At 47.9% G+C, this 26,166-nt stretch overlaps 1 protein-coding gene and 1 pseudogene across 2 annotated transcripts in view; both read right to left on the bottom strand.

Moving 5' to 3' along the window:
- Positions 1-2,414: 2,414 nt before the first annotated feature.
- Positions 2,415-6,004, bottom strand: LOC142955011 (uncharacterized; annotated as a pseudogene).
- magi1b (membrane associated guanylate kinase, WW and PDZ domain containing 1b) overlaps positions 5,835-26,166 on the bottom strand; it is a 113,590-nt gene continuing 93,258 nt past the window's right edge. For both annotated transcript variants that reach the window (XM_076095766.1, XM_076095767.1), the window contains exons 13-22: positions 24,482-24,513; positions 21,836-22,082; positions 18,704-18,795; positions 17,925-18,117; positions 16,465-16,842; positions 14,453-14,656; positions 11,314-11,407; positions 11,034-11,121; positions 10,013-10,156; positions 5,835-7,585 (exon numbers count right to left, since the gene is read on the bottom strand). In XM_076095766.1, the coding sequence (XP_075951881.1) occupies positions 7,397-7,585; positions 10,013-10,156; positions 11,034-11,121; positions 11,314-11,407; positions 14,453-14,656; positions 16,465-16,842; positions 17,925-18,117; positions 18,704-18,795; positions 21,836-22,082; positions 24,482-24,513 (1,661 nt within the window). In that variant the 3' untranslated portion in view covers positions 5,835-7,396. The remainder of the gene's footprint in view (positions 7,586-10,012; positions 10,157-11,033; positions 11,122-11,313; positions 11,408-14,452; positions 14,657-16,464; positions 16,843-17,924; positions 18,118-18,703; positions 18,796-21,835; positions 22,083-24,481; positions 24,514-26,166) is intronic.

The raw sequence follows: 26,166 nt of genomic DNA, 5'->3' as shown, positions 1-26,166 counted from the left end.
CTATCAAATTAGTGCTGGGATAAAATTAAAAACCTGGATGGCTCCAACTGACGGAAGACACAATTTAATAAAAAAAGAACCGACTCTGATCTTATGAGGAGCTGCGTCTGTGGGTACCAGCTGCTGATTGATTAGTGTGACAACTGCAGGAGGCTGCAGCCATTTCTCTACTGAATAAAACCATCCACCACGATAGTCTCAAGCGGTACATGTACTCCCACCATATCCCATTCGTGTGCTGCTGCTCTAATCGTGATAAGACGACACGCACTGCATGAAATGCCCTTTTGAGCAGCCAGAACACATTCATCCACCACACCTCCATCCCCGAGAAGGCCGATTTCCCACGCACAGCCGAGCATGAGACAGATACAGTATCGGGACAAAGAACAGCTACTACATCGCAGCGGCGTGGACGTCCATAACATGACAGCGGTGGGAACCACAAACAGGCTTGTTGAACAGGATGCTGAGCTTCATGAGAGAGAAGTAACTTCCTCCCTCTCTTCAGTGAAGGCATCTCGAAAATCCTGAGCACACAGCCAAAAATAACATTCTCGTTTTCTTTTCATTTACTTTTCTCCCTCAGCCTTGTTTACGCATCTACAACTCTTGTCTGCTCCAGGAAGGACCGGAGGAGAGAGAGCCCGTCGCATTGCTGTTTCCATGGCAACGGAGGGGGGGGGGGGGGAGCAGAGCGTCTCCAAGGTCGGAGCGGGAGCACCTGGAGCCGAGCTGATGGGAGAGCGGAGGCTCGACGTCGCCCTGGGCTGTAAGGCATGTCGCTATTGGACTTTTCATTACACCGTCTCTTCCTGCTCCTGCCTGGCACTGACATGATGAATTGTCACCAGACGTGTGCCGTTAATCATCTCCGGGGTCGCACAAGCAATAAAACAAGGAGCTCTGTTCGTGCATTTGATGATGAGAAGGATAGGAGTATGTCCCGGTAAAGATAGAGCGAGAGATGTAAAAGAGAGGGGAGGAGAGAGTTTCGCTGCTGGAAAGTGGATTACATCCATTATTTAGGAGCTGCGCCCCCTCCACTGTGAGAGAGGAGGGGGGGAAGGGAGACGTGTTTGCAGGGTACAAACATCTCCTTTGTGTCTCTTTGCAGATGGCAGTACGTCCTGAATGAGACCCCATTCTTACACAAGTAAATAATTGACCTAACTGTATAATTATAGGCATTTATTTAAAATAAGATCCCTTCTTGTAATCAATGTTCAAGATGAGTTGCAATGCCCGTGTCCTGCTGGAATGCAGGAAGCCAGATCCATACATGTAGTTGTGTAAAAAACACTTTCAGATCATTGCATCAACAGGAGTGAAATGCATGGAGGCCCTGTTGAATCGCAGAGAAACTGGGCCAAAAATGAAGCTCTGCTGTGTTACCGTTTGATCGCGATGCTTCATCTCTGCCTCCCATTTCCTCTTATGAGCTGCACAGATTGTGTCCATGGGGTAATCTTGAATGCATGCTTTTGAACATATGGCATTAAGTACCGTGGCATGTGTTGTAGCAACTTCATATGATGAAAGCTCAGAAATTGTTCACAGTTCTAAAGCAGACATATGTGCAATGCATTGAGGGAACGTGACCGTAACAGACGTTTATTGTACATATTAGTAATCACGCGTGCCATCTTGCACACTGAAATGGCAGTGTCTCAAAACGGAATTCTTGGATCGGATGCAGCAGTTGCAAACGCATGCTGTGCCTCCTCTGTCTCTGCGTCTCAGCATCAAGCAATGCCAGACAACACATTTCATTTCTCTGCAGCAGTAAATCCCTGCTGGCGTTCACAGGTCACCAGGAGTGACCACTCTGTTCTCTGCTGTTTTTCTCTCATCTCCCCCCATTGTTGCCTCTGGGGGGGACACACACACAGCCCTCCCCCATCATCATCCACATACCGCCGTCACCGTCCTGAAATAGGGTCGCAGCTTCTACGCCGCCTGTTCTCTATCAAATGAAAAATCTTTCAGCGGATACGGGAAGAGGAGGAAGGAGTGTCGAGGACAACGGGAGAAATAGGGCAAAGAAAAGGCACAAATCAAAGTAAGCAGTGAGAGGAGGAACATTTTTCAAGACTGGTCTATCCAGGCTTTGATGTTGTGAAAGGATGTGAGCTCCGCGCTTTACTTTTCTTCAAAGACTTTATTTCCACACACACACTTTTGGGAGGCATGAGATAACGTCAGCCTCTTTTGTTTGCCCAAATGAGAGCTCAGTACTCCACAGACACTTTCTACCTGTCACCCGATATCTGCCTTGCTATGAAAGTCACCCTCCCATGTGTATTGTTCCCCTGTTGGGAACATTAATGACTTCAATCAAAATGGTTCTAATGGCTGTGAAGCAACAACAAAAAAGCGCAAACCTGTTTATTCGTTGAATATATTATTTTTATTTTAACATCATCATCGTAGTTTAACTTTTAATTTTCCCTTCATTCATTTAAAATGATCACCTCTGAATGTACACATACTGCAAACTGTCAAAAATATACAAACAAATGCAGGCTTGTGCTATAGTCTGGTCAAATGTCTAAAAAACAGTGGCACTGGGGGGAAGAGAGAGAGAGAGAGAGAGAGAGAGAGAGAGAGAGAGAGAGAGAGAGAGAGAGAGAGAGAGAGAGAGAGAGAGAGAGAGAGAGAGAGAGAGAGAGAGAGAGAGAGAGAGAGAGAGAGAGAGAGAGAGAGAGAGAGAGAGAGAGAGAGAGAGAGAGAATGAAGGCGGGAGAGAGAGAGTAAGAAGAGAGAGAGAAAGAGAGAGAGAGAGAGACATTGGAACCGGTAAAGACATGCACAGCATCATTGTGAGCACCGGTTACATGATCCAGGTGCGTGGTACTTCCACGGGATCCTCGTGGAAAAGTACATACATTTCATCATCTGACAGTGCGGCACAAAACGCCCGTCACATATCAAATCAAAAACAAAATGTTGCTCGTTAATGGAACTGTTAGGCACATCATTGTTTTTTTATGGTTTTACATTTTCTGGAAAAGTCTGAGTAACTGTAAATGTAGAATGCTTAACTGAAAAAAAAGAAGAAAATAGAAATGGGGGAAATCATACAAGAAAAAAAAAGAAGTCATTTTGGAATCACTGCCTTGTTAGTAACTCAACATTGTTACATACAGTGTGTGTGTGTGTGTGTGTGTGTGTGTGTGTGTGTGTGTGTGTGTGTCGGTGTCGGTGTGTCTATGTGTGTGTTCATAATTGGGTGCATTTCTGTAGAACTAAGTGGTGATGTGATTGAGTACTTGAGGTGTTTGTGGGTGGTGGTTTTGATTGGCTGACAGCCGTCCATTCAGATACTCAGGTCTTTGGGGTTATCCTTGTAGGTCTTCTTGGGCTCAGGCAGGGCGGACGAACGACTGCTGTCGGTCTTGAGCGTGCTGTAGTACTCCCTCACCTTGGCCGCAACAAAATTGTCATCGTCCTCTTCGTCCTCCGAGTCGTCCCTTCTGGAGCTCCTGATCGGGGTGATGTCTCGTCCCAGGCTGCGGGCTCGGTACTGCGGCGCGGGGGGAACTATCCCGGCTGCCGTAGCGGCCATCCCTCTCCGGTGAGCGCCCCCTCAGCAGCGAGCTGTACTTCTGGAAGGCTGAGTCAGAGTCGGGGGTGCGCACTCTGGGCAAGTTGACGTCTCTGAAGGCGTCTCTCTGGCCGCGGGAGGCCACGTCCCTCAGCAGGGTGTCCCCCCTGTAGGCTCTCTCCGTGGAGGAGGCTCTCATCAGCAGACTGTCCTCCCCGAACAGGCGCTCATCCCTGCGAAACGGCGGCAGCGTGGCCTCCCTGTTCAGGCGGTCCAGGGCCGGGGGCTCACGGAGGACGCTGTCCTCGAGAGTGAAGCTGAGTTCAGGGGTCCTGGGCGGCTCCTTCAACACGGCCCTGTCCCCGTTGGGCTTCTCGTTGCTGCGGCCCTGTCTCTCTGGGGAGCCGTAGCGGCGGTAAGGCTCTGAGGAATGGGCGTGGCGTCTGGTGGGGGAGTGGTTCCGAGAGCGGTGGGGGGACCTGTGGCGGCGCGGCGAGCGGTAGGGAGAGCGGTACGGAGAGCGGTGAGGAGAGCGGTGAGGAGAGCGGCGGCGTTGATTAGAGGAGGACTGCTGACCGCGGCGTCTGTCGGGGGAGCGGCCGTGTCGGCGTCCGCCTTGATCCAGGGTGTTTTCTGCACTGCGCGACCGGCCGTGCACCTTGTCGGGTGAGCGGTGGCGGCTACGGTGGTGCCCGCTGGAATGTTGGCGGTGGCCGTCACTTCGCTTGTCATCCTTCTTCTTAAACAGCTTGGTCACGTTCTTCTCCGTGGACTTCCTCCCCTTGTGTTTTCCCTTGCTGGTTTTCTTGTTGGGGGAGCGGTGGCGGTGGTTGGAATGGTGGTGCTTGCCGGCGCCGGAGCTGGTCGGCGCCTTCTTGCTCCGGGATGATTGTTGGGGTTCTGGTGGGTTGCTTGACTCCGATGGCGCGTTGGTCGCGGACAGGGCGCTCACTTCCGCAGCGTTTTGTAACCCTGCGGCTGGGTCTGCTGCGCTGCCGTCGTTGGCGCTGCCGTCTGTAACACAGAGTGACATACAGACGAGGGCACGGGGATCAAACATGCATCTAGACTCTTACAAAGCGGTCTGCTTTCACATCAACCATGCCCAATCACTCAGACATCAAGCTGAGAACATTTCCAAATGGAAGCCAATCGGATGTTAATGCCAGCAGAGATGGCTAGTTGTTGGATGGCACAGCAACAGCCAATGGTAAAAAAAAACAAAAAAAACATTAGTGTACTTTGCACATGAGAATAAAAGGCAGTGACAGAGAGGCAGCCAGTGCTTGAAGAGACTTGTTACCCACAACAAACCTGCTCCCAGGTCTGACCGGGGTCACCTCTCTGGAGCAGAATGGCTGGAACGGAGGCCGGTTACAGTCACTGCCACTGTGCTGCATGTTGATGATGCTGCTTGAGTGCACTGAGTAGCCATGCTCTTTCATGCGCTGCCATGATGCCTTAGACACTTTGTAAACGTTTAAAGCAAATAAAAAGCTCACGATGAGATCCAAAAATGATTGCTGTGCTGCAGTGACAGTGTGTGCACTTTAGGTGGCATTTTAGTAAGTCGAGAAGAATTAAAAGTTCAAGATAATTCTAAATGAGTATTGCCTTTTTTTACCTTAGGTCTCACTAAACCATCTACATATGCAGCCACCACAATGCTTTGTTTATCAGAATCCTATGGTTAAACCTTAGAGTTATTCTACCCATTTCTACTTGTAAGTATGACTGCAGGAATACAACTACAACTGATACTATTAACAAAAAGGATGCTCTTTGATGGGCTAAAGTAGGGTAAGTAGAAAGAACAAATGAACACGCTACATTTCACCCGTGGACGTTTCGCCCAGAGGTTAAATGCAACTGGTGCTGACATTTGCATAAAATATCCATAACAGCGGCTACGGCAGCGGCGGTACTGGCGATGTATTCCGGGTGCATGGATTTGCATGTATGGAGTAGAGCATGGGGCACATGTGAGTTGAGGCCACACCACACAGAGATCAGGATGGCGAAGGAGCGAGACAGAGAAGAAGAGAGACAGGAAGTGGGCGGGAGAGCCAGACGACATGGGAGGACAGTTACAAACCGTGGTCTGATTTTGGAGGACAGAGGCCTCCCCCATCTTGTCATTTCTCATACATGCAGTGAGATGGGGAACGACCAATCCTGAAGGAAGACAAGAGCCCAGTGCAATACGGAAGGAAAGAAAAGAGAAGAGCACAGGGTTTAGATCGCTTGGAACCAACTTGAAGGAAGAAAAGGAGAATTATTGTGTCGATTTTTCAATGAAAAAAAAGTGTTTATTTGATCATTGAGTCATTCAGAATAAAGAGACAGTCCAGGAAATTGCCCAAACCCGTCAGTGGAACCCATCAGTTACAGAGAAAAGTCCTGGAACCAAGCGCGCGCACACACTCCCGACACACTAACCCACACACACCTACACATGTGGACAAAGAAGCAGCAGAAACCCAAACACCAGAAAAATAAAGACAGTGAGACTCACAGCCACAAACGACAGCGTATGAAGCAGTTTCACATTGCTGACAGAAATCAAAAGCAATACTGGCGAGACTGTCAAAGGTTGTGCCAACTAAAGAGTACAAACAATGATCCAAAAATATACAAGTTCACATGATGTCACATCGGTGCAGGTTAAGACAGCACATTCTGAGCGCAAATAAAATTACATTGACGAATTTTTCAAGACTCCACTGAAAAACAAAAAGTAACAAAAAGAAAAACATTTAGGATGACTCGTGACTATCAATCAGAACTGGTCAGTACGATTTAAAAAAAACAAAGGTTCCATAAATATTATGGAAAATAGACAATAGAAGGGAGAAAAAAAAAAAATCCAATTTACACTTTTGACAAGTTCATGCAGCAATAGACTTTGATCCATTAATATGTGGCTTTGATCATGGCTCTGTACACGGAACAAAAATACTTGTAAAAATGCCTCTATTCTGTTCATCACTGTACAAAACGTCTATAGAACTGGAGCGACTCTTTTTCGTTTCTGAACGGAGATGGGTGGCGTTCCTATCGTCACAGCTTTTCAATGACATTAACAGTGTGGGTGCAAATAAAATCCATGGATTAGTGAGTAATGTCAAGCACAGTATTGTGAGATTTTAAAATGCTTTAAAATAGCAACAAAACAAAAAAAGCATCAGATTGCCTTTTCTTTTCAATACAGTTCACTCACTTAAAACCCTTAAGAGTTCAGTAGCTTACATTCACCTTCAATAAATATCATAAATACGTTTGTGTCACGTCCTAACCAAAGCTGCGAGATGTCCCATTTTATCACGGGATGCAAAGAATCAAGGTTTCCTTCCTCTTAACGCTTAAATACGTGTTAAATGAGGAGTTGGAGCCCTCAATATAACAAGAAACACTGATCTTCCACTACTCTGCTCATTCAAACCTTGTAAACTGTTACTGTTTCTACTTTCATGTAGCACTGGAATCAGACCCACCACCATTTAAAGTCCCAGCAGAGTGCTTTTGCTCAGTGGCCAGAAGGTGAAAAGTGACAGCGGGATGACATGGAAACTGAGAGCAGGTGACAGCAGGAGGGTGGGGGGGGGGGGGGGGGAGGGCAACAGCATCCAGAGGAACAACCTCCACCCCTGCTCCCCCCACCCCCCAAAAAAAAAAAATCCCAAAGCCCAGTAGTGACCTCCACCAGAAAGAGACCCAAGACCAAGCAAGCCCTTCCCCCTCCCTGGTGGGTTTGTCCCAGGGATGGGCGAAGGGTCCTCGGAGGGTAATATAGTTCTTTCCCCTTCGACCCACCACCGTCCACTGGGTGTCCACTGGGTGTCCCCTGGCTCAGGGCGTGAAGATGGGGGAGAAGGGAATGTTTTCGTAGATTGACCCACCATATTCAGGCACAGAGCCATCACCCCTCTTGAGCACCAGATGGGCGCGCCGGCCTCCACTCTTGATGAGCTCGATGGCTCGCGCGTGCTTCATGCCCTTGGTGCTCTCGCCGTTGATCTCCAAGATTTCATCGCCGACCTGCAGGGGGGGGGGGGAGGAAGAGGACCGGGAAGGGGCAGAAGAGAGGGAGGAAGCAAAAGGTGGGAGGCGGAGTCGTCACAAAGATGGAGGGGAGAAGAAGTAAATGAGAGGTGGTGAAGGAGAGAGAGAGAGAGAGAGAGAGAGAGAGAGAGAGAGAGAGAGAGAGAGAGAGAGAGAGAGAGAGAGAGAGAGAGAAAAGGCAGAAAAAGGAGAGAAGACAACAGAGCAAGGCAGAATGCAGAAAACAAGTGACAGTTGGGGGAGAAAGTACACAAGAGGAAAGATGACAGGCACGAAGGTTCAAAGGGACACGATGGCAGCAGAAGGGAAGGAGAAGGGAGGACAGAATGAGGAGAAGTTACATATGGAATCCTCTGAAAGCAAAATCGCATAAAAGACACAAAAACATGTTTTCTAAATCAACAGTTTCCAGAGAGGGAAAATCGCGTCGAAAAGCAGCAACTGTGACGCTGAGAGAGGAAAACGAGGGAGGGAGAGAGAGAGAGAGGGGGGGGGGGGGGGGGGGGGGGGAACGGGAGCCAGAAGAAACACTTTTTGCTTCCCGGTTCTTTGCCTCCACGCCTCAAGTTCTCTGACAGCGCTGTCAGCGCCGAGGGAATTCCTCTCTGGCAGAATATGGATCTCTCACTGACACCTCTCTCCCCGTCACAGAGCTGCTGCTATTATTATCTCGGCTAATAAGGTGCACAAGCACAAATGTATATAATGTGCTAACACATGCACACCCACACACTTCCTCAGTGCAGCATATTAACATGGACCAAAAACTCCCTTGTAGCTCACATGCAAACAGCAACTGTCGACAGGCCCCCTCTGCATATGTCGTACATCACACGCGAACGCGCCGATTAACCCCTCGTATAGTCAATCGAGCAGCCCAGGGGACCGTGCTGCTGACTTCAGCAGTTAATCAAAGTAAAGGTTAAATATTACATTTTCATGGCAGCTTCTGTAGCATGTATGAATGCCACTTCATGAGCTAATAGAGAAACATTAATCAATTAAAATGTGCATATTCTGTTTGCAGGTATGCTCCATGAGTCTAACGTTTGCCTTGTGTTTTGATATTGCAGTCACACAGTGAACCTCTTGTGTGCTGAAGCCTGGAGGCAGCCCTGTTTTATTCAGTGAAGCAGAGCTTGCAGTAATTGGGGGGGAGGGTACATTATGCACACGCAAATATATTGAAAGATAATATTATTCTGATGGCTGTAAAGTCTATGAGACTGTGTCATCAGCCCCCCCCCCCCCCCAGTCCACTGGCTTAACTGCACTGCACCTGAGAGCAGGGGATTATCACACCACAGTCAGTACAGTAAATGAATCCCTTTGGAGACAAGTTGTGGTGCTATTAAGTGTAAAAATGTGCAGCACCGTACGAACCCCATATGGCCAGCTTTGGTGTTTTTTTCCAGACAAACCGAAGGATTAAGTGTTCCTCTATGTGGTGGATTATCTGAAAGGCACTGTTACTAAGCGGGCAACAAGGATGTTTTTGGAGAATCATGCAAATGTCTCTCTATGTGTTCTATGGACTTGAGGAAATGTCTTTGTTTGGTAGCGTACCTCATCACACAATGTCTATCAATGAAAAATGAGAATACGGAAAAAAACACATCATTCCCTCTAACATTGCAAATCGTATCGCAATTGCAATATCAGTTTAAATAACAGCAATTGGATATTTCTTAACCAAATGGTTCAGCTCTACATCTAAAGCTACATGGCTGGATATAGAAGCTGCCAAAGTAAAATCGACCAAAACCATCGAGTGAACTGTCCATTTATGTGTTATAATAAGCCAAAACAGTCCAAATGGACCCCAGGAGATCTTTTGGGTGGATCCAAAGAATGCAGTTTAATATTTAATTCATTGTTTTCCACTTAAAGTATGACTATTGCTGTCACAGTTGCATATAACCTTTATTTAAAGTAAGTCCCACTGAGACTAAAGTCTCATTTTCAAGGAACACAAGAAGACATAGAAAAAATTTAAATATTTTAGAATTCAATAAAATATTTGAGCAGCCAATTTGTATTGCACCTGTGAGAGACACGTTGGAAAAGAAAATTCAATGCGGCGGAGGCTGAGATACCCTGACTTTTACTCTTTACGGGTAAAGCTAAACAAATACTCCCACAACTCGACTCAACAGCTTCTTTCATTAGACTTTCAAAACACCACAGCTCTGGAAAATAACTTCATTATTTTCACAAATATTAGATAACTCCTGGAGAGGCATAGAGGACTTTATAACAACTGTTTTCAGAGTATGGGTATTACTTCCTCGGACAAGTAAACCGAATGCACTTAGCACAGTCTGTGGCATCTCCTATGTGACTAAACGAGGCGTAATATTTGGAAACATTGGATGATGTCTTGGTGACATCACTGTCCCGTACCCTCATCTTTCCGTTGCGGACGGCTGCTCCTTCCTCAGCTAGCCTCAGCACGTACAGGTCCATGTTGTATTCTCTGCCTCCCCGCAGGCTGAAGCCAAAGCCTTTGTTGTCCCGCTCCAGGTCCACCGAGTAGAACTCAGAATCCTGTTGAAGAGAGACCACACACACACACACACACACACACACACACACACACACACACACACACACACACACACACACACACACACACACACACACACACACACACACACACACACACACACACACACACACACACACACACACACACACACACACACACACAGAGACAGAAAGTGAGGGAGGGAGAAAGACACATTTCGCATCAAGGTTTGTGATTCAGATTTGAAGTATGTGTGTGTGTGTCCTTTGAAGTGGGGTCCTATTTCGAGAGCATGGGACAAATACCACCTTCAAGAAAGTCACACCATCTAAAAGGTGTGCCAGGCTGTGTGTGTGTTGTGTGTGTACATGCATATGCTCAGGTGGTGTAAGGATGCTGAATTATTGATGCTTTGGGCTCTGGGTGGACAAAGAGAGAGGGCACAGATAGAGAGAGAGACCGGGCACCACAAGGACAGGCAGACGGCCAAAGCAGCTCCCGTCTTCACGCTCTCCTAATCTCCTCTGCTGCGGGATCAATGCTATCTGAGCGAGCCATCTCCACACCCGCCAGATTAATTCAGCAGTGAACACAGTGGGCTGAGGGGTTACTTTGAAAGCAAACAGGCTTTCCTTAATGCAGAAAGTCCGATAACGCCGGCAGGTAGACGGAAAAGCAATAATAAATAAATAACAATGCACTCTGCTTGTCCTTGGGAAGGTGGGTGACTACAGTATGTATATCGGGTGATGCGTGAAGGGACAGAGGAGGAATGGGTGCTGGAACAGCTGGATGAAAAGACAAATGTGGGAATGGAGCGCAGATTGCTGGGTGTTGGATGGAGACATGAAACGGACGGATGTGTGACTCGAGGATGACTGGAGTGTCCTTCCTTACCTGAGCTGAGACTTGTGTCGGGGCTTGAGGTGGAGGGCCCGGGGGCGCTTTAAATTCATACGATTCCTGTTTTGGTTTGGTGTTGTTCCTGGGACAGAAAGATAAAGCAGTCAGTGTCAAAAGAAACCAGTGACTGAATGTGTTTCAGGTAGTTACTAATGAATTTCTCCTGCATACTTCTTACACTTTCTGCTGCCTTTTTTTCTTTTTTTTTTTTTTGTTTTTACACAGGACTTTACATGTTTGCTCAAAACACTCAATTTCCCAGCATGCCCCTTACCTGGCCTCCGGTGCAGCCTGCTGCTGAGATGTGTGAGTGGTGGTTATAGTGGCGATCTTCTCCGCATTGGTCAACAAAGACGCATTTGATGACTCTGAGGAGGGCGAGAGAGACGGCCAGTTATAACCAGTGTCAGAACCTTTCTTCCTCATGCATTCATACAAAAACATTCCTGCTACACTGAGGACATTTTACTGACATTTGCTTTTTTTTAATACAGCGTCTAATTTAATACGTCGTCATTTCAATACAAAAAAAAATCATTCAGCGGCTGTCAGCTTCAAACATTTGCTGACCTACGGGGACCAGCTCCACCAGAATTACACTGTCCGCTGGTTTACATCTGTGCTACCAATCACTTCGTGTTTGTGCTTCTAAAATTGCATTTCTTTTCCAAAAAGGTGTTGATCTCAACTGTGGACTGAAACTCCTCCCGTGTCAGCCTGTGAGCTGTCAAACAGGAAACATGCAGCCTCTAGAAGATAAAAGCTCCTGGTTATTCGGTCTTTTATCTTAACACTGGTTCAATCATTTTGTGCCATCACTGAATAACGCTGAGTGTCATTACATCACTCTCGCTGCACAAAGAAGCCCATCTTCTCCCATCAACGGTATCTTTCTTGGCTATTTACAGGTATCCTTTATTTGATTACAGCTCTCCACTCTCTTCTAAGTCCCCTAATCGTTATTCTTCTCACGGCCAGTTCCCCTCTAATCTATTCATCTCCTCCACCTCCACCAGTCCCCTTATAGAGCCTGTTGGCTTAATTGTTCGATTGCCCGTCGCCCAAAAAGGTTCAAAGTCAACCAGTCACGCTGTAGCGTGGGTGGGGCTAGCGTCACTTTGGACAATGTTGAGGAGAACCTTCCAGTTCTTGGAGTACCATAGAATGTATAAAACATGGACGTCGTCTCTGTGACGTGACCCATAGGTTTCTCAAAGTGGGAGACTCCAACCGTCTCCATCTTGGCAGTGAGGACCTCTAAAACTGAGGTGGATCTTCAGCGGGCTACCAGCGTGAAGACCGTACTGCATCCATTGGGATTTCTGGCATCAACAGCAAAACTGTGTTCCAATCTCACGCGCTTTCTGTTGCTCATTTCTCACCGCCTGCAATTTGTCCCTGTAAACACTATTCGCCCCTCCATCTGCTCATTTGCACTCCTTCCGTTCTGCTGCCTCGCCATTCATCTCCCCTCCAACTGTTGTCTGTCTGGAAATTAAATCGAATGAGCTCCGTTTCTCCCCGGCTTTCCGTTCCGCAAGCGACCCACTGCCTCTTTTCTCCTCTCTCGCTTAGAAACATAAGCGGCGCAAAGGAAAAAAAGCACTGAGCCGTTTCTGTAATTTGTCTACGGCCCGGGCGATATGCCCTCCTCCCCCGAGTGGACAGAGTTAGAAAGAAGAACATCACAATGAGAAATTCAGGAGAGGGAATGAGAAAGAGGAGAAAGGGAGACCAGATAAAAGAAATACACAATATACCTCAGGTTGTGCTAAAAGAAAACAACAACAAAAACAGGCACATCAGTTCACCTCAGTCTCCCTTCTCGCACACAATATGAAGCAAAGAGGTGTGCTTGGTCTGCACCTCCACTCTAATCTGCAGAGACATCCGCTTTGATGAAAGCATTAGCTGTTTGTGCACGCATTACTGTGCAACAGCAGGAAGAGTTCCTGTTTACCTTGTCACTGCAGTATCGAGCATCAGTCGCAAACAAAACTCTGTCTGTGTTCCCACACGGGGGAGAGGTGAGCTCAGTGGAAAGGAGCTGAACCCGACTTCCCCTTGGAAGAGCCTCTTGCGATGGTATTCATTCGTGTCAGAAAGTTTAGACAGGATTGATCCACGCAGAAATAAGCGCATTCAGTCAAGTGTGAACAGAGACACACAACTTAGAAGCACAAGCCACAATCTTCCCCCGTCACCGTCTCCGTGTCAGACGGCATCTGTTTGTTTGACACGTGACACATGAAAACGAAACCGGAACTTTCCGATAAAGCATATCCAGTTATTTCTCTCTGACGCCTTCTCGCATGCCCTCTGCGTCTTCTTGGCAGAGCAATTTTGGCTCGCTGTTCTCATCAAGCGCTCCACGGGAAAAAAATAAACTCTTCATCCATGAGAAGTGAACCGGAAAGCAAACGAGTGGCGGACAAATAGCTCCAATTTCTACAAGTGAGCTCGTTGACAGGGAGTATTGCCTTCTTCGCACACACACACACACACACACACTCACACACACTTAATTAAACAGCATTTGTGAAGCATGCCAGGCTGATCTGTCAGCACAAAGTAGAGTGAGCTCTCAGCTGCACAGCACAACATGAAGTGTGCACAAACTTTTCCTTAAAATCACTTTGACAATAGAGACACACAAACATATACAAAGGAAATTCTGCAGCTCACACACACACACACACACGCGCACACACACACACACACGCACACACGCACACGCACACACACACACACACACACACACACATACACACACACACACACACCTATCTATCTATCATTTTAAAAGTAGCAATTCAGTCAACACAGCCGGGGTTTTTCTGTTTGCTTTGAAAGAGAGTGGAGAAACTGCGAGCTTTATATACCACACTTCAGGTATACATAATAACCACTCAGGAAAGTAAAGACTTGTCCTGCTCCTCAAATCCACTCAGACTATGTAATAATACGAACAATAGTCGATGCTTGTATTGTATTATTTGGCTGCCATTAATGTGCCATTTAAAAAAGAAACTTGCAGAAATATGCACTCCAACTTGGACAACCTTCAAGAATAAGCTCTTGTAAATCGCATATGAATATCTGGCTGAAGGCGACTGACTGAATGGGATAATGAAGAAGGTGCTGGTTGGCAATATCCCACACTGTTGCAAGGACCCCGAAGGCACCTTTTAGGACCCTGAGGTAGCAGGATACATTCTGGGAGCAGTTTATCACGGGAATAGAGACTTTACCTGGCAAAGTATTAAAAACGTCTGCAATAGCTCCGCTATAGTCGGTGTCTCCAGGACCACGTTTTGCCGCGATGGCACACACAAGGTGTCGCGACTGGTAACTGCTTATTATAATACACCATCTTGTAAAGTGGAGTCCTTAACTGTCACTTCTCTACTCACCGTCTCCAGGAATGATGCGTAGTGTGACGGTGTTGCCGGCCTCCTTGATGAGGTTGACGATGTCCGAGTGGGACTTGTTGGTGATGGAGCACCCGTTCACAGCCAGGATGCGGTCGCCCACCTTCAGCTTCCCGCAGCGGTCCGCTGGGCTGCCCTCGATGATGCGGCCTATTTTGTGGGGCATGGCCACACATGCATTGCCAGCTATGGTCACCATTGACATGTTTGCGCGATTCAGTGCGTATGTGTGCGTGCGAGTGTGTGTGTGTGATGTTGGATTGCGTTCGGAGAGAGAGAGAAGGGAAAGGAATGGGAAAGGGGGAAAGGAGTAGAAAAAGAGGATCAGAAGGTTAAGGGTTAATTCATAGACAGCCAACAGCCAGCCAAGCCGCAGTCACAGAGAAGCTGGTCAGAGAAACGACCAGCGAAATGCAAGCGTTGGCAAAGAAGGGCAAATGTGTGCTCTGCATCTGTCATGCTGTAGTTCTCAGGCCTTCAAATGAATCATTGGAAAAATCTATTTTCCAATTTGTTTGCCCTCATAACACGTAGAGCTGCTCCAGCACCACATTTCTAAAAAGGGTGTCATTATTATATTTGCATGGGTCTCTCAGCAGTAGAACGGCGGTATTAAAAGAACTGTGTTCTGCATCCCGAACACCTGCAGCCGCATAGAAGTTGGAGAGCACAAACATACATCAGCGCTGACATCTCACCAACCCTGAGGTCTCTCTGCTTCTCTTCCTTTACTCTCTCTCTCTCTCTCTGTCTGCAGTCTGACATCAGTCACTGCAGAGAAACGGAGCGTGCAATCACTCCTTCCTCTCACCAATCTTCTTTTTCATTCTATTTCATCCCTCCCGTCAACCGCTTTCCTTTCTGTTATTCCACTACAAACGTGTCTAACCCTGACCTCTCGCCTGTCATTTTCACTGCATCGAGCTGTAAACTATCCAATGGAAAGCAGATGACGGAGAGACGGAGGAAAAAAGAGGTGCTGTAGCATCTCTGAACAAAAATAAAGTGCTCCTCCAAATACCAACTGTTTGCGTGGACTGGTTTCCTGTAGCCAATTGTTTTCCATTCGATTTTACATGTCAGGCCAAGTCAAATAAAGCTTATCTGCAGGCCCATGCTTTCCACTCTGGCCTGCGAAAAGGGAGCTTTGCCACTTTGTAAGCCAACCTGGTAAGTTGAGCATTTTCATGCCTTTTTTTCGGTCCACCCACACTGACGGAGATAAGAGCACAGAGAGAAGTGGAATGCCATAGTGGTGTAGGCAGAAAAGCCGTGGCAGTAGGGAAAAGAGTGCACTGCATAGAAAAGAGACAACTAGTTTGTAAAGCAAAGTAGATTCAATTTGAGGAGCTTCCTATGCTGCGATGTGTGAGATCAAACTAAATACTGTAACGTATAGTTTGTCAACAATACAATGATTCAATTGTAGACAATGTGGTTTGGAGTCAGTGCATCGTCCTGCTCTACGTTGTAATAAATACATATTATTCACACCGGTCATTTCCCTTATCTATCCTGCTTGCAGCACTCATTCTCATTAAGTTGTCATTAGGCTTTTAGTGCCAACCTGCTCGGCAGAAGCCATTTAGGTTCAGCTGAATAATACAAATGCCTTATGTAAGTCACTTCACTTGTGATCAATTATAAAAGCCTTGTGCGAGCGTAGCAGCAGCTGCAGGCGGAGAAAGGGTTTCAGTGTCTTGGCTTGACAGGCTCAGACGAAAATGAGAAAGAAGAAGCACTTCTTTGAAGAGAGTTGGTATTGATCTGGTGGGACTGTAAATAGCCAGAATCGGTGCTGGTTGTCAGGCTATTTAGTGTTCAGTGGTTTTTATGGATGATACAAAGGCAGCCCATAAAGAAGATAGGAAGATAAAAAAGGCCCCAGTGATGAAGAGTGTGTTTCATGTTTTACTGAGTGGAACTGATTTTCTGCGATATTGGCATGTGCAATCAACGACTGTGTTCGTATCAAAAAGCGTGACGTCTCTTACCGAAGGTGGTGCCGGCTTCGGGCCGCGACACCGAAGAGACGATGACGAAGCCGAATCCCTCGTTCTCGCCGCGGCGGATCTCCACGTCGTAGGGCTGAAAGGCGGAGGAGGCGTTGGAGACGACGTTGGGGGGCTGAGAGGAGGTGGGGGCGGCGGCGACTGCTGAGGCGACCACGGCGTTCCCGCTGCCGCCCGCCCCTCCGCCCCCTCCCCCGCTGCCGATGCCGGAGGTGGAGCCGCTGCCGGAGCTCACGGTGTTGAGGGAGTTCTGGCTGCCCTGTGGGGTGCGCTTCCCCATCTCCTCCGTCAGGCTGGGTGCCTGGTTGCTGCTGTGGTGGGAGGACGCCGGCGATGGAGGCACATCTCCCTCGGCTTTAGCTGGACACGGCAGAGGAGGATAAGGTGAGAAGGATGCAGATTATGAAGTGAAGGGCGAGGGAGGAAATGGTGTGGAGAAAGGAATAAAGGGGAACAAATTGTGGACAGGGAGGTGAGACAGATTCAGAAGATGACACGGGAAGATTGAGAAAAGAATGAAGACGGCCAGACAGTGTTACATAAGACACTCAGGAGTTAATAGGACAGAAAAAGCAGAGAAAGAGACCAGTGCATAATAAGGCAAGATATAACAACACAGCTAAATGTTACATCATCTGTGCAATCTGAAAACTGAAAGAGATTGTAAACAAACACAGACAGCTAGTTTGTGCTGATATGATAAAGGACATCTTGGGCCCCGCCGACAATCGCTCCTCTGATCTGTTTTGAACAAAAGATGAACTGAAGACGCGGCCCGACTGTAGTATCTGGACATTTCATTCCACATTTCATTTCCTGCACAGCTGCTCGCGGAAGGCGCCTCATATTCTCGGCGCTCTGAGGCAGACGGGGCGCAGCAATGCACTAATGTCTGTCCGCTGTCATCGGGCCGAAGGTTGACCGCCCTCTCCATCATATTTATGGGCCTTTTCTTTATCGCCTGCTCAGGAGCAGGGTGGAGCCGAGCAGAGCGGCGGAATGACAGTAATGGGCGTGGGGGGGAAGTTGGCGTATGCTCGCGGTAGCGGCCGAGCGCTTTCAAGCGTTTCACACCCAGACTATTAGTCAGCGGAAGGCGATCCCTGCACATAGCAAGCGGGTCCCTGGGCCCCTGATGGAATTGGGATTAAAAATAAATGGTGCCCATGGCGATGTAAAGTGCTTTTTATGCGGATACATGATTGTGTTGGCAACACCGATTCATTTAATTATAAAACATACAGATGATAAAATATGAAACACAATTACTGAAAGCTCAAATACGTTAACGGGGACTGTGAGGAAACGCTGTGATTGGGTATCTGTCTGATCTATTGACCCGTGTCTCTATCTATAGATATATATGAAGTAGTTGCACATTGGAGCTGCCAGCAGGTCTCTTATCAGGCTAGGCTGCGGCCTCGATCCCGCTCCCTTCTTACCGGCGTAGTTGGCTTTGCGTCGCACAGTGAGGTTGACGTGGCCCTGCTTGGCAGCCTGCTGCATCAGTTGCACCACCAGTTGGTGCGACTTGCCCACCACCGCCGTGCCGTCCACGCATATCAGCTCATCGCCGGAACGCAGGCGTCCGTCCTCGTCTGCCGCGCCGTACTTCACTATGTGGCCGATGTAGATCTGAAACCGCAAACAGTGTAGAAAACACAAATCCAGATCATGTAGATCTAGATAGATAAAGACTGCCAAAAGTGCAATATATATTTTAGAAATATATACATCAAAGGAGTTCAAACAATGTTTTAACAGAGACACGAATTAAGATATACTGTACGTACATACATTCAATGTCCCAACTTTTTAGCAGGTATAACATTGGTATGCAGTGCAGGTCTGCGACAATTTATACCACACTATTACATCCCAGCTCCGAGGTAAATCATTATTTCTTTTTCCTTCAAGAAATGCAGTGCAGGACTGCAGGCCAGTGAACAAGAACAAACAACTTTGCCTCCTTAAGATTGAGAAGAAAGAGGTGGTATGTGTGTGTGTGTGTGTGTGTGTGTGTGTGTGAGAGACATTGGTAGTTTTCTTTTCACAGAAGCCGTGTTGTAAAAAAATCCCTGATATGAAGCTGATGAGAAGCTCAGAACTCCACACTGGTGTGAAACCCTATGGATGCTGCTCAGACTGGTACTGTGAATATAGAGTCCATTTCATCATTCAGGTTACTGGAGCTGTAGTTCACACACAGAGAGAGACTCACCGGCTCTCCTGGCTCATTGCCTCCGAGGATCCTGAAGCCGAAGCCCGTGTCCTTCCTCCACAGGAAAATGTCCTGCTCTTGGAAGTCTGGAACTGTAAAATCAACAGATCACCGTTAACATATCCGCATTTACACCAGCCGCCTGCACCAGCACTGTACAAGAAGAGTTCAGTCCCAGCATGCAGTTAGCCATTTAGTATAACTGCAGCCAACGGTACGGCCATAATGGATGCACCCATTGTTTTTAGGGAATCAAACCACCCGTCTGCTTATGTCAACATGCAAATATTCATCATCCCAACGGTTCCAAGCCTTGTCACCAAGATAGCAGTTTGCACAAACAGTCTGTCTGGAGGCTTTGGGAAAAGAACAAACAACCGATCCGTCAAAAGATGAAAGAGGATCTATTTTGGGTGAAGAGCACCGGTATGAAGCTTAAATAAACTATCAGAAGCAAGACAGACTGCCAGTACAATTCAGAACACCTTCACTCATTGGTCCCATAATTAGAAATGATCGGGCTGAAATTTCACTCTGAAGTCTGAAATAGTTTTATTTCGTTTGAGCTTTTTACAGCATTTTTCGGTGACGCTTCCCACAGACTGGACATTACTATTCCACCGGACTACACCGTTTCATTTATGCAGTGATGTGTGACATGCGAGGTCATTTCTCCTCTTGAAAGTGTTGGGGAGCACTTGGCACCAGACGGCGGTCCGTATACATGCTGGAACACGCCATATATTATTGAGCAGAGTATGGCTAGTTCACAGCCCACTCCCAGCCACAAGAGAAGACGTCTGTGTGTGTGTGTGTGTGTGTGTGTGTGAGAGTGTGTGTGCTAGTCACTAGAAAGGTACTGTGCTATAAAAGAGTGCATTGCACTGCAGCGGATGACAGCTCATGGTTCATGTAGCAGTGGAGGTGGGGGAGAGACGGACTGAGCGTGGCCTCATCTTGGTGTACACATGAGCTTCTTCGCTTTTAAGCGCGTGCATACGTAGTCGTGTATGTGCATGCATTTGAATGGTCGCAGCTGGGTTGTACTGGCTGAACACCTCTGAGTGAACTCCCTGGGAGATTTCCGTTTCGCTCCAACACAGGCCACTGCCGCCAAGGCCACTAAGAGATGGCAGGGTGGCAGAAGGCACAAACAGCCTGCTCCCAATCTGTTCCTTCAGTCAACAGTTGAAATCCCTGCGGAACGCAGCGAGTTGGAGAAATCTATTACAATGCGACTGTGGAGGACCCGGGAGAGGAAGAGTCGGAGGATAACGGTCGCAATCTGAACCGGCCCGCGGTGGGGTCAACTGCACAGCTGCACCCTGCTCCGGTCCATTAATGGATCCATGAGGGATCCCCGCAGTGAGGCAACCGGGCGCGAATCGATCAATGTTCCACCAAGATGGACGGACCTGTGCCGAGTTCTACTGCGAGCTCGGCTGGTTCAAACAGTGAGGAAATTAAACTGGGAACATGTTAAAGCCAGACAATAATCAAAATGAAGTGTCAATAAAGCATGAGTGAGTTTCCTATCCTTCCTGGCCCAGATTCTTCAGAACAGGTCCGTGCGAGTTTTTCTGCAAATGGAAATCGTTCACCACATGGTGAGTTTAAAGGCCTTGATCTCAGCAGAACTTTTCATTACAGCGAATGCTGCGCGGAGAAATGTCTCTGCCGCGGCCGAGGCCTGAGCCCTGTGGGGTTGCACGCTGCAGGATTTTAGGATGAGAGCTCAACGCAGAGCGAGGAAGCGGAGGATTCACACCTGCTGGTACCGGTCAGCTGTCCTCCCCGTCCTTCCCTCTACTTTTCTAGACCTCAGAATCCCTTGATTTCGCAAAGCTTGACCTTTCTCTTTCGCTTCCCATTTCTATGTTTCTGTCGCTCATCGGGCCCTCCTCGTCATCCTTTGTGCTCTCTTTGCGGTCCTCCCATTTACTCTGAGCAAACTCGGGCTCAGGTCATTTAGGAAAAAAACCCTGTTGAGACTCCATCACCTTAGGGCAGGCGTGTAGACATAATCTCCCCCTTAGTATTGGTTTCTTCCGCTCTCCATCACGATTCTTTATTTCCTTTTCAAATCAAACACCGTTCCCGGCAGCTTGCTAACAGGCGCCTGCACTACCAGCCCACGCTCAGCCCTTCCTCTTCTTCATCATAGGCATCTAAATAATAAAAAAAAATTTAACCCGACAGTGGGTTTGAGGGTTGTTCTTTTTAATTAGAGCTATCCCTTCGCTTCGGCAATGCTAGACAAAGAGGAGGGGGGGGGGGGGGGGGGGTATGCAATGCAATGACATCCACTCCACTATTGCTGCTAATTATACGCCTGTGTGCCTCTTCGGGGAAGTCTAGTGTAAAAGTGTGTCAATGGCTGCAGTGTCGGCGATTGGACCACAGTGGCACCTACAGTAGTAGCTTTTAAACGACTGGACGAAGAGCATGTGGGAGACGCCGGCTTCTGATGCTGCTCGGAAATCAATGCTAACTGCTTGAAGAGGAATAACTCAACATTTTGGTAAATACGGTTATTCACTTTCTCCCTGCTGCGAGTTAAGATGAGAAGACAAATTTTCCCTTTCAAGATAGAACCAGCAAGCGATTAACTTAGCTCCAGACTGGACGCAAGGGGACACGGCTATCCTGGCTCTGTCCAATGTCAAACGAATCTGCTAAGCAGCTTTAAAGCAACATTTCTGTTTGTTCCACACACACACACACACACGAGAGGAAATGTAAAAAAGTACTTTGAACACAGCCAAGTTGGCCGTTTCCTTCCGCTCTCTGTGTGAGCTAAGCTCAGCTAATCGCCTGCTGACTCGAGCTTTAAGTGGGTGACTTCTCATATTTTCACTAATGCTGAACTGATTTTAATTTCTTTAAAAATGTCCGTACATTTTGAAACGGAACATAAATTGTATATTCTACGATGCTATTTTCATCCTTAGTTCTACGTGAGTATAGGTGAAATGTGTGAATGTAAGCCAGGTACTTACATGCAGAAGACTTATCTCTTATCCCAAATCTTGCTCCAAACAGTGCAGTACCATTTAAAGACACCAGGGTTCTCCACTGAGCCAACAGCCCCATGCAGCCCTCATCCAACCGCCACCAAAAATAAATACTTACGCCTACTTTCATACATGGTCCTGGACTGGGCCCAGATCTTAAAGGGGTCCGGTTTTCTTTGGATGGTGCCGTCTGCCGGGGAGTCCTGGGGAGGCAGGCCTGGCAGGGGCTGAGAGGGGGGAGGGGGAGCGATGCTCTCGCTGAGAGGCGGCGCCAGGGACGGGTGCAAGGGCGAGTCTGCGTGGGCGCTCCGGTGGCTGGAAACGCTATGCTGGGAGCTGTTCTGACTGTCCTTTCTCGACAATTGCTGTTGGAGAAGCAGATGGACATCATTTGACAGTTGAAAGTCAGCTGTGTCAGTACACCTGTGAACACAGAGGCTGAACCGAGTCAAACGAAACAAACAAAAGTCATCTCATGATGGGCAGCGGGGAAGACAAGAAGTTGTGGTTGGTGAAAGAACAATCAGTGGGATTAAGAATACAATACAGAAGAATTTTGGACCCAAGTGTATCGTCAACCACTGTTGTGTTGCTCCCGGATTCAACGCGACGAATAATTAACTTGTTTTATTCAGATAATTATTTTAGCATACAAAGAGAGGGAAAGAAAGAGCTCAATGGTTCTCTCATGATTAAGTCATTCAGCTGTGGGAGAAACAAACTTACAAGGGTGCATCGCCCATTCCTTTTGCTTAACAGAGTGGAATGTATGAACAAGGAACTGCATCCCCTGCTGCATATGGAGAGATATTCACAGTGAATAGAGCACTCCTGGGGTTTGAAACGGAGGGAGGACTTTACTGGTGAAGCCAGAAATGTAAAACTCCTCATAAATTGCCCCCCCCCCCCTCCCCCCAATAACATGGGCACTTAAGCACCTGCTCGAGGATTTGAAGGGAGCGGATGCTTGAGCGCGGTAAAGCGCATACAATCCTGAGCTCAAGTACAAGTACGCTGCGAGCACAAGTAAAAATCGTTTCCGTGCCGCTTTGTCACAGTGTCTTTCTTTACAGTCCCCGTCTTCACCATTACGCCGCAGATTTTCCCAAAGAAAAAGGAAACCAGCGAAGGGAAAGGGTGACAGACAAGAGCACGAGAGAGAGAGAAAGGAAGATATTTTAAGACAATGAGAGAAAATGACAGCAGTTCAGTCTATTCACGTCATGTGACCTCCCAGTTCTTTGGATGCGGTGGACAAAAATACACCAGGAAGGGGCGGAGGCAAGCAGCTCATCTGCTCTCAAATATCAAAGAGTTTGGCCTTCAAAGTGCAGCCCTGTCTTCAATAGATTCAGACTCATTACTCCCTCAATCAGCCTCCTACACCTCTGCAATTCATGTTTATATTCATCACGCTTGTTAGACTTTAAAGAAGCTCGACGCTTTAGCAAATATTAAGTCAGAGCCGGAATGCTTACTCTACTAGTGGTGTGAGTGGAACCTCACTGGGTTGCGCGGTGAAGGAAAATCAATGGATTCATATAATTAGTCACAAATGCGGGCCTCGTTTGGGTGCTAAAGTCAGACCTCAGGACTGTTTCCTTTGTTTGATCACTTTCATTTCATCAAACAAAATGGTGCCTTCATTAGCCAACAGAGCAGCATTTCTTTTTGTGAACGTCTCTCTCAGTTTGATGTACACAAAGCACCAAATCCTATTCCCCTATCAAATGAAACCAATTCTCTTGTTTTTGATGGATCTATTAGGTTTGACCTTCTGCAGTCATTGTGCTCTCCTTCTGTGCTCCGGGACTGGTCTAATACGTTTCTTTCTGCTGCTCCAATAACTTATTAAGGAGACAGAAGAGGGGAGGGAGGGCGGGGGTTTGCTGGGGCAATCACAACAAACCCTCGCTGCTTCCTCAGACTCGGCTCAGTCCTGTTTCGCCACCAGCGGGCCCCACTGGGGTTCAGTGCCTCGATGCTTCACAGCATCAGCGGTCGTCTTCAGTGTGTTTCGTTGCACACGAACAGCAAACATCATGCATGAACACCATCATCACCCTCAACTTCTCACCTCTATTATCTGCTTTAAGAATGCTATGCCATCACCATTATCACCTAACGCATTTCCTGCCCAGCACCACCACCACCACCACCTCATCCCCCAAAAACTTTCGCCCCAGCTGAACGTCATCACATACCCTCCTAGTGTAATCTCTGTATGGTGGAGCCCGCTCAAAATCATCCTGCAAAAAACAAAAATTTGACAAACACACGTTCAGTCAGACACAGTCAATAGGATCCCTCCATTAATGCAGCACATATCACAGGATGAGGCCGACTCTCAGCTGTGATCCCGCATTCAACTCTCTCGCAGTGCAAGCTTAGCACCCCGCGCGATGCGATCATCAGCGTGTTAGCAACCCCGCTCACGCTGTGCATCAAAGCCCCTCGTTCCAGCCCCCGCCAGAGGGGAGGGGAGGGACGGGGGGGGGGGGGGGGGAGGGAGATGCCAAACTACAGGGATCCACCCCCGCAGAGCACATCATCCCAAGTCTCCAAACAGACCCAAAACATCAGCACCACAAGTTACAACTTACAGGGGAGAGTAAGAGACGAGGTGGGAGAGGGGAAAGTAAGCCAAAAATTGCTTTTTGACAGACACACCATGTAGATGGAGGACAGAAGAGAGGAGGAAGATGTGAGAGGAGGAAATGTATAGGGGGGGGGGGGGGGGGGAATAAAAAAAACAACTACTTACCAGTTTTGGGCTCTTCTTTGCAGGTGCCACCCCTGTGAAGCCGGACAGAAATGGGGAAAAAAGAAGGAAAAAAAGGAAGAAGGTTACCGATGTAGTTTTAATATATTGTCCATGTTCAGAAAAAAATAAAAATAGAAGAAAGGAAAACAAACAAACAAACTGGTAACGCAGACTCCAAAACAATGCTCATTTAGCCCTCGTCTCCTTCCCCCTCCTTTCCGCTCTCTCCCCGCTCGGATCCTTTGCTCGCCGTTCCGCGGCTGGCGTTTGAGGAGGAAGGGAGGAGGAAAGGAGGGGAGGGGAGGGGGCAGGCAGCGCGATCTATCTGCATCACTGCCGCGGCCAGCGCTCGGCTTGTGTGGTGCAGCGGAAGAGTGGGGCCAGCCTCCAGGGCTAAAACCCTGCGCTCACTGGGAGAGCCTGGCTATCCGACGACTGCGGAGCGCGCGTGTGAGTGAATGAGTGAGTGAGTGAGTGAGTGAGTGAGTTTGAGGTTAAGAGGATAGGGGAGAATCCTGGAGAGCAACTAAGCCAGAGAAAGAAAGAAAAAGAAAAAGAGAGAGAGGAGAGGAGCGAGCTGTGCTCTGGAGTTCCCGGCCGTAGCATTACCCATGGAGAAGGAGTCCAAGATACTGAACATTAAATTATAGGCAACCGTCAGTTCCCCTCTTACTGAGACCATCTTCCTGTGTCCGCTGAGCGCCGCGCTCCGCTGTTGAAGGCTCCAGCATCTATAGGCAGTAGCAGCGTCCTCACCGTCTCTCCCTTTCCTGCTGCCTTTTCCTTCCCCCCCCTTTCTCTCTCTCTCTCTCACACCTCACTGCACACTATCCTCCCTCCCTTTTCTTTCCTCAGCATCATCACCCACCCTCCCTCCGTCTTCCCCCCTCTCTCTCTCTCTCCCCCTCCATCTCAGTTTCCCTCCCACCCCCACATGCTGGTAAACATCTCCACACACACACACACACACACACACACACACACACACACACACACACACACACACACACACACACACACACACACACACACACACACACACACACACACACACACACACACACACACACACACACACACACACACACACACACACACACACACACACACACACACACACACAGCTTCCCGCTGCTCTCCTAAGGTTTGACTGACGAGTTTCAGCTCGACTGAGCAGTGACCAGAAATACAATCGCAGAAAATATCATTATCGCAGAGAAGCAGCACACAAAGAAAGACTGACGGACGACTAAAGTGCTCGTGCAGCCTGGATCTAGCCGGGGATATTTGCTCCTTAAGCACATCACTGCCCCCCCCCCCCCCCCCCCTCCCTCTCCTCCCTCGACTCTGCATGAAATAAACAGTTGTATGAAGTTATGGAAATGAGAACGGGTGAAGGAACGCATGAAACAAAGAGAAAATGCAAAAACTGGTGGTGTGTATTTACCTCTGTAATATATTTAGAATTCAACAATGAGCGGAGTACCAACCACACACACACCTCAATAGGGGCGTGTAACACATGTAAAGCATGATGTGTGTCTGATCGAAGAAAAATGGGCCATTTTTATGTGTCAATCCTTCAGGGAAACAGAGGGGATAAGATCTCTCTCACACACACACACTCTTGTCTCTTGTCTTCTTTATCTCTCAGACATCTGGGTTCATTCACAACTGACGGTTCC

Source organism: Anarhichas minor, unplaced genomic scaffold (genome assembly GCF_050575085.1).
Source record: "Anarhichas minor isolate MPS153535 unplaced genomic scaffold, ASM5057508v1 ptg000021l, whole genome shotgun sequence".
In the NCBI taxonomy this organism is placed as follows: domain Eukaryota; kingdom Metazoa; phylum Chordata; class Actinopteri; order Perciformes; family Anarhichadidae; genus Anarhichas; species Anarhichas minor.
The sequence above is the reverse complement of the archived record's forward strand: the minus strand, read 5'-3'. Positions and strand labels throughout refer to the sequence as shown.